Raw genomic sequence first — 8,297 nt, forward strand, 5'->3', positions numbered from 1 at the left:
ACAGAGACTACTGTCGCTGACATGTAGACCTCAGCTCAGCTGTGACCGCTAGGCAATACTGCCAATGTCCTGCTCCCTTACAGTAAGACAAAACTGATGAGCTCTCCATTTTATTTTTGATCTACTTTAACCACTGACAGGTAAGATTTCCTTCAAAGTCAATGGGAGTTTTTCTTGAGCAAAGTGTTCAGACTTGATACAAACAAGATCTTTCTCTAGTGACTTAAATTTGCTTTGCGATACATAGCACCAACACAAAATCTTTAAAATCCTGGAGACTAGAAGTTAAGGGGAAAACATCCTGCATTCCTTGCTTATACTCCAACTTTATGCTTTCATTTTCCTTTCCAGTAGATACTGAAAAGTAATGTGTACCCCAACTTCATCAAATTAACTATGAAACTCAACACTGACCTCTTACGCCAACAGATGTGGTTCTCTCGTTCCATGCCTTTGGGAAGTTATTCTGCCTTAATGTTGCTGTGGTTGCCTTTACAATTTTACATCTAAATGTAAGTTTGATGAATTTGGAGTATATAGTGCTACTCCATGCCACTATAACAGTCCCTCCATATGAGTCATCAGCAGGATTTGAATGCTGCAATTTCTGATCCACCAGTCCCGTCTTTAGCATTTGAGCCACAGGAGTAACCTTAATGTAGAACAGCCACTAATGTGCACTTGACACATACTTCCCTATGGATTACACAGTTATTTGCCGAATAGAAGCAGAAAAATGGAGATTAGGGATCCTGGATTCTATCCCTCAGTATGGGAGCGGAGTACAGTGTAGTGGTTACAGATATGATAACCAAATCATGCACATTTTGGAACAAAGACTCTGAAAAGCAACATGGCTGAGTAAATAAAATTTGGGTCTGGATTCTGTTTGCAGCTGTTCCTGAAGTGACTCTGCGTAATCTTATTGTTAACATACTTGTGTAACGGGTGGGTAGATGCAGCAATGGCACATACTTGACTCCCTTCTAGGTTGGGGTTCATAGTCTTGGTCAGTATGAGGATGGTGAAATATAAATGAGGGTGATGAAATGAGTGCACAGAAATATAAATGGTAGAAAAGAGATTTGAACTTCTGGTCTGACAGTCCAGAGAATTTCCCTGAAGTGACAGCAGTATTTGGCGAGGTTCTCTGGCATGTCAAAGTTCCACATGTTAATCTGTATGACAACAGCAGTTCTGTCTTCAATGCAGGCTTGTCTTGGTGCATATATTTGCAGCTATTTTCAAATGTTCAAAATGAACTCTGTGCAAAAATGCTACCTATCTACATATAATACTCTGGAAATTGTCACGTGTGAAGCAAAGCCCAGAGGGCTTCAAATTTCTTGGAAAAGAAGTCCAAAAGTAAACGGAGGCATTCCATTGAAAATTTAAAAACACAGTGATTTTGGAACTCTTAGTACTTTCTCTGCATATACTCACAAATCTTCAAATCATGTTGAAAAATTCAAATGCTACACAAAGTTTACATTCTTTGTTTTGCTTTTTGCCATTTTATGATTTTTTTTTAATGAAGTGAAGGTTTAAAATTCTTTCTAAATTGAAACCTTTGCTGCAACCTTAATTAGTGTGTTGCAACCAGTTCCACCCTAATATAAGGCCATGTCATCCTGTGATGTCAATGAAAAATCTCCATTGCTTAAAAACTGATTGCACAGTATTATCCATAGATGTATGAAATGAGTAAATGTGTTCCAGGTGGTAAAAATGTATTCCATGCAATTTGCTAGGATATTTTATCTGAAGGAAAACTACACTGAAATCTTTTAAAACTATTAAGGTTTTTTTTTCTTCTTCTTCCTGTTAACTGCCCTTCAGTTTTAAAAAAAGCATTATTAGCTTAAAAAAAGAGAGAGAGAAAGAGAGAGAGGGGAAAAAAAAAAAAAAAAAAAAAGATTAGCTTGCAGCAGACTTTCCTGGATTGCTAACATTTGCTTTCTCATCAAAATATAAAAAGCACAGTAATTTTTTTTTGCCTGAATACCATATCTACTGGAACAAACCTTCATGGTTTCTTCAATCCTCTGTAATTCATGCATTTAATCCTTTTATTGGCCAACTGCCAGTAAATGGGGATGCGGGAGGGGTGGAATCTACAGTGAAACTATATTCTGATGCCTTTGAACAGTCCAAGTTGAAGGCAGACTACATTTATTATAATTGCCTGTATTTGGACTTACCCAGAAAATTTGCTTTTTATTTTTTTCTACACTGTACCTCTGTCAAAGAGAAACCCATTCATGTATTTTTTCTTCTCTTCATTTTACAGTACAGCCATTCTGATGTAAAGACATTATTTTGAAAAAAAAATCCATACAGCATACGATTCCTCCTGTTAAGTAATTTATGACTGGCAAAGTAAATGAAATAATGTTTTTATAAATACTAATTTATTTAATAAAAATACAAAAATATAATATACATATATAAAAATATCCTGATGAATCAACACAGACATTCTTTAACTCAATAAATATGGCAGTAATATTAATTCCTTTTTTAAGGTATACTTTTTTCAGATTATGTTACAACACAGGTGCACAATCTCCCAGCTAGTAATAAATGTGATGCAAAGCAATTAAAAAAAAAGTATAAGTTTTCCATCTATTTATTATTAAAGGCACAAAAAGCCTTTTTTTAGTGTCTTCTCATTGTCGGTGAGAATCTTCCTTCAGGGGTGTTTAGGCAGAGAGGGTGAAGTATAGATTTTATTTTTATATTTAAATCAATCATATTAATTTACGTTGACTTATTTATTAATCAAACTCTTACTAAGACAACACCTATTTTTTGTATTTTTTTCCAAGTAAGAGAGTGTAGGCCACTTTATCTATTAATATAGACATCACCTCCACTAACACTGACCAAGTCACAGATTACTTTCTCAGTCTCCGTCACTGTCATCTCCACCATACATGTCTGCCAGCTTTTTAAATCGAGGTCCCCAGTCACTGAGGTAATCATAATCTTGGTTGCCATCCATAGTAAGTGATTCCAAAGAGCTAAGTGAATTTGCTATAGAATCGTTCCCTTCATAGGCGTATGTCGCTAGTGAATCGTAAGGGGGTGCGGTTGGGTCTAAATCATTTTCCTTTAGCTTTCGTTGAATAAAATCTTGGACATCAATGTTTTCCCACAGAGGTGCAGTCCTCCTTATCTGAAATATAGTTTCTGGGATAACATCTCTTCTCATCTTACTTTCTTCTCTTGCTTCTGGATTCCTTAGTGTTCCAATGTCAAAAGCCTGGGTATCTTCTTCCCCACCTCCTTCATCGTTGTAAGTCACAATATTGTCCCGGACATCATCCTTTGAGATGATCAAGGGCTCTTTCTTTCTCTGCCTCTTCAATGCTGCAAACAGCACAACTAAAACTGAAAACAAATAGATGATGAGCTGCAGTGTAGCCTAAATAATGAGATAGACAAGATAGCACTGAAATGGAGTTAATGCACATTTGCAATGGACAAATAATTTTATAACTGAGAGAGGATGTTTGGAAAATAGGGAAAAGCTACTATTGAACAATAATAAAGTGAATGTTGATTCAGATATAAGAATTACAAATACCTAATGTTAAAGTTAGGTTAAAGTTAAGGAAATGTATTATTGATTAGGATTTGCATTTTCAGTGTCAAGCAAAATCCTGTTCCTAATGTTTGTCATTTTGTGGTTCCACACTAGAGCGGAGGTTTCTTTGACCATAGTCCCTAATAATGTTTAGTTTGTTTCATTTCTGTTTTGTGCTGCTTGCCATGCAGACATTAGGGGTAACATTTTCATAAGTGAGGGTATGGCTACACCTGTGCTGCTGTAGTACTATAGTATAGTACTACAATGGAATCACTGTAGTAAATGCACCCCCTTGAGAGGCAGTAGGTAGTTCGATAGAAGAACAAATGGATGTAAACTGGCCATGAACAAATTCAGGATGGAAATTAGAAGAAAGTTTCTAACAATCAGAGGAGTGAGGTTCTGGAACAACCTCCCAATAGGAGTTGTGGGGTCAAACAACTTAATTTAGTTTTAGGAGAAAGCTGGACAATTATGAGTGTGATTGTATAATGGATTGCTTGTGATGGTAGGGGTCAGGGATCAACAGCCCTGGGACTCACATCCAGTTTGACTTACATTCCCAAAATCTGATGCTTCAGGGTTTCAGCCAGCCATCTGCAGGATGGGATTTTTTCCTCCAATATATCCAGGGAGGTTTTATTATTTTTTTAATCTTCTTCCTCAGAAGCATCAAAGATGCCTATTGCTGGAGATGGAACATTGGATGTGGAGGGAAGTGCTCTGAGGTGGCACCAAGCATTTTCTCTCTCACATGCTTGATTGGCTGGTTCTTGCTCATATGCTCTGTGTCTAACTATGTCTAATCGCCATATGTAGAGTTGAGAAGGAATTTTCCCCAAGGTCAGAATGGCAGGGGCCTTAGAGGTTTTTCACCTTCCTCTGCAGCATGTAAGTGCAGGTGACTTTCCTGCATTATCTAGGTATAACTCATGTAATCATTTCCCTGTTATTGTGGGGGCCTCAGGCACTGGTGCACCTTGGTTCCTCCTGTTCTCTGCCTTTGGCACATCATAATCTAGTCTCCTGTGGGCTATAATGCTTTGGTCTCATTTCAGTTGTTGGGTTTGATGTGCAGGTGCTGGGTGGTGGTGGAGGCCTGTGATATACAGGAGGAAAGACTAGATGATCTGGTGGTCCCTTCTGGCATTAAACTCTATGACCTAGTGTTGTCTATATCGGTGCTTAAGTCAGCTTAACCAAGTCTTTTAGGGGCACCTACATTTTTAGTGTAGGTCAAGCTTTATGCTCCTAAGGCCCCATTTTCAAAAGTGACAGGCATGCTATAATACAGCTTCTGCTGGCATAGCTATGTTGGTCAGGGGTATGAATAGGTACCATCTCTGACAGGTATAGCTGTGCTGACAAAAGACACAAAAAGGCTGTTATACTGGCAAAGATCACACTTTTTGCTGGTATAGCTTATTTCACTTGGGAGATGGGGACTGAAAAAAGCGACACCAGTAAAAGTGTGGTTACTCTGGTGTAGCTGTGTCCACACTGGGAGCATTTTGTTGGGATAGTATGCTGGTATGCCTATACCGGCAAAGCTCTCCTAGTTTATACATGGCCTAAGTCCCATTGACTTTCAGTGAGACTTAGGGCTAGTCTTCACAATGGAGCTAAATTGGTGCTGCTGCAATCGATGCAACGGCATCAATTTAGAGGGTCTAGTGAAGACATGCTCAATCGACGGGAGAGCGCTCTCCCATCGATTTCTGTACTCCTGCGCAATGAGAGGCTGAGGCAATGTCGGCAGGAGAGCATTTCCCATCAATGTAGCGTAGTGTGGACCCTGCAGTAAGTAGAACTGAGCTACGTTGACTTGAGTTAGGTTAATGTAACTCGAATTGCTTAGCTTACATTGACCGGCAGCTGTAGTGTAGACCAGCCCTTAGGGTCCTAGGTGCCTAATTCACTTTTGAAAATAGGACTTAGGAGCCTAAGTCACTTAGACTTAAAAAAAATTGCCCTAAGAACCTACAGTCATTAATACCAAAACTTTTATTGACTTCAGTGGCTTCAGGACTTGGAATCTAGGTCTGTACTAACAGCCACTTATTTAAACAACTGATCCTGCTGCAAGAAATACTAGTATAGCAATTTTCACCTTTGGATGAAGTGATTGAAGCTGAAGTGTGAGCCTCTACAGCAGGAGCTAAAGGACTAAGACCAGTAGCTAGGAGTTATAGCACAGTTAAGCCATCTGTGGATCAGATGTAGAAATGGATGCCTAACTCATGCTAAGAAGTAGGTTACACTTGTGCTCAGCGACATGAGCCAACTTATACATGAGCACTGGTGAGCAATAACTTGAACACTGGTGACTAAAGGGAAGAGAGGGCATGCTGAGGACAGAGAGAACATGAACAGGAGCTATATGCTTAAATGTGATTCACTGAATGGAGATGGTTCTACAGTTCTATTCCACATAGTTTCTTTGTGTGTGCAGCAGCCATTTTTAGATTTTTTTTTCAGTTTTCCCCTGTTGTCAGCCAGGAATACTGGCTTACTCAAGTATGCTTAAGAATGTCACTTAAAAGAACCAGAGGCATTTATGAGGACGGACCCCTTATTGATCTGCTTTCAAAGGTTGCCGTGAATTAGTATCTTTCACAGTCAGGTTCTCAGTGCCTCTTACATAAGCTGTGCATGGCATTCATGCTGATTTACCAGCTTCTTGTGCCTGCTTCCTCAGCACTTTCTCTAGTTGTCAAACCTGGCAGCCGCCTTCCTCATCTCCCCAACCCTCCCTCACCAGTCTTCATCCTAAGTCCCTGCATATCTCCTGATGTCCTTGAGGTTGTCCCTTCACTCTCTCCCTGTTCTTCTCCCTTCCACGCCCACCAGTCACCTGCCCCACCCCCTTCCACTTGCAAGTGTTTGAAAGTTAGTATATATATAGCTCCTCCATTATATTTTCTATCCAGATGTTTTTAAAAGATAGAAAATATAAATGACTTAATAACTGGTGTAATTGTTAATTTTTAATTATTAGGAGCCAGATTCTGTCATCTGTACTCCTGTTGAGTGGTACATTGCTCAACTTCATTAAATGGGGGACTACTTGTCAAGTAAGATAATACTCTGCCTGAGTAAGGGTAACAGAATCTAGTCCTACGTTACTATTTGCCTCATATCACATCTTTGTAAAACAGTGACATCCTCAGCCCGGTTTTCAGCTTTCTTTTGAGTAGTTGTAATGACTTACAGTCCACGTTCAAACCCCCCTATTACAAGGTAGTTAGTGTGGAAAATGGCCATATTAAGGGCTTTTCTCTAGTCACCTGAATCAAGGGCTTTGTAGAGTGACAGCAGTCAATAAAGCAGTGACTAGCACGCATGTATTAAATTACATATAGGTCACAAGGATCACTTACCTAACAGTATAATGATGCAGAGAAGAATGGCAATCAAAGCACCCGTGCTGAGGCCAGCTGAAAGGAGCAAAGCCTCAGCATTACAGGACTGCATATTCCCCCGGCTATCGCAGGCACACACTTGAATTGTCAGCGTGCCGGTGCTACTCTGGATTGGATAGTCATTGTCGAATATTAAGACTGGCAGGAGATAGGTACTCATTTTACTGCGGCTATATCCATTTCTTCTAGTCAGAATCCCTGCTGTGTTATCTGAAATGGAGGAGCAGAATAACTGTGTGTGACAGTGTGATGTGGTCTCTGACATGGGGGCAAAATAGTGAGATGGCATGCTAGAGTTGCCAACCCTCCAGGATTGCCCTGGAGATTCCAGGAATTAAAGATTAATCTTTAATTAAAGATAATATCATGTGATGAAACCTCCAGGAATTCATCCAACCAAAGTTGGCAAGCCTATGACATGCAGGAGCAGAGTTGTTTACCTTTGTTGTCGACAACAGAGAAGTTGGGATGAACTGCAAATTCTGGCACCAACTCAAAGAAGAATTTGTGGCCTCGAGGAGGCTCATCTTTGTCCACAGCACTAACAGTCTGTACCAGCTATAAGGAAAACAAGGTATTATGTGCTTAATGTTTTGTTTTTGTTGTTATTTTTTTTTAAATAAGACAGCCTTTTCTGATAGCATATGTAAAATACCCAATGCAATTTATTTGAAGAAGCCACCCAGTGCCGAAGGGTTAGTGTGCTATATGGTGGTCTCATGTTAACACAAGGAGAGCTTCTGTTAAACAAATCAGCTCTTTCATTTTTGACTTCACATCCACCTAACATAGGGTTACCATATTTTGTGCCTCCAAATGGAGGACACTCCACGGGGCCCCGGCCCCGCCCCCAGCCCCGCCCATGCCCCTGCCCCAACTCCGCCCCCTCCCCACAGTCTCCGCCCCCTCCCCTGCTTCCCGCGAACATTTGATTCGCGGGAAGCCTGAAGCAGGTAAGGGGGAGTGTGGGGGGAGGAGGCGCGGCCCAGGCTGGCCACCGGCGGCTCCAGCCTGGGTCGGCTCGGGCCCTGGGGTGCCGGCCCTGGCCCCCAGCCGACCACCCCCAGCCCGCCCAGCACTGGCGGCCCCCGGCGGCCCGGCGCATCCCCCGGCTCCCGACCCCGGACCGGCCCCCCGGCCCCACGACCCCGGACCGGCTCCTGGCCCCGCGGGCGTGGGCGCGACCCTGGACTGGCTCCCGGCCCCGCGGGCGCGACCCCGGCCGACCGGCTCCCGGCCCCGTGACCCCGGCCGACTGGCTCCCGGCCCCGTGAGCCCGGCCG

The 8,297-nt window shown here is 41.8% G+C and overlaps 1 protein-coding gene across 2 annotated transcripts in view; it reads right to left on the reverse strand.

The window, feature by feature from the left end:
- Positions 1-2,438: 2,438 nt before the first annotated feature.
- The window catches only part of CDH9 (cadherin 9), a 109,113-nt gene continuing 103,254 nt past the window's right edge, over positions 2,439-8,297 (reverse strand). For both annotated transcript variants that reach the window (XM_034762061.1, XM_034762062.1), the window contains 3 exons: positions 7,455-7,572; positions 6,973-7,224; positions 2,439-3,393 (listed from right to left, as the gene is read on the reverse strand). In XM_034762061.1, the coding sequence (XP_034617952.1) occupies positions 2,906-3,393; positions 6,973-7,224; positions 7,455-7,572 (858 nt within the window). In that variant the 3' untranslated portion in view covers positions 2,439-2,905. The remainder of the gene's footprint in view (positions 3,394-6,972; positions 7,225-7,454; positions 7,573-8,297) is intronic.

The sequence above is a fragment of the Trachemys scripta genome, chromosome 2 (assembly GCF_013100865.1).
Source record: "Trachemys scripta elegans isolate TJP31775 chromosome 2, CAS_Tse_1.0, whole genome shotgun sequence".
NCBI lineage: Eukaryota > Metazoa > Chordata > Testudines > Emydidae > Trachemys > Trachemys scripta.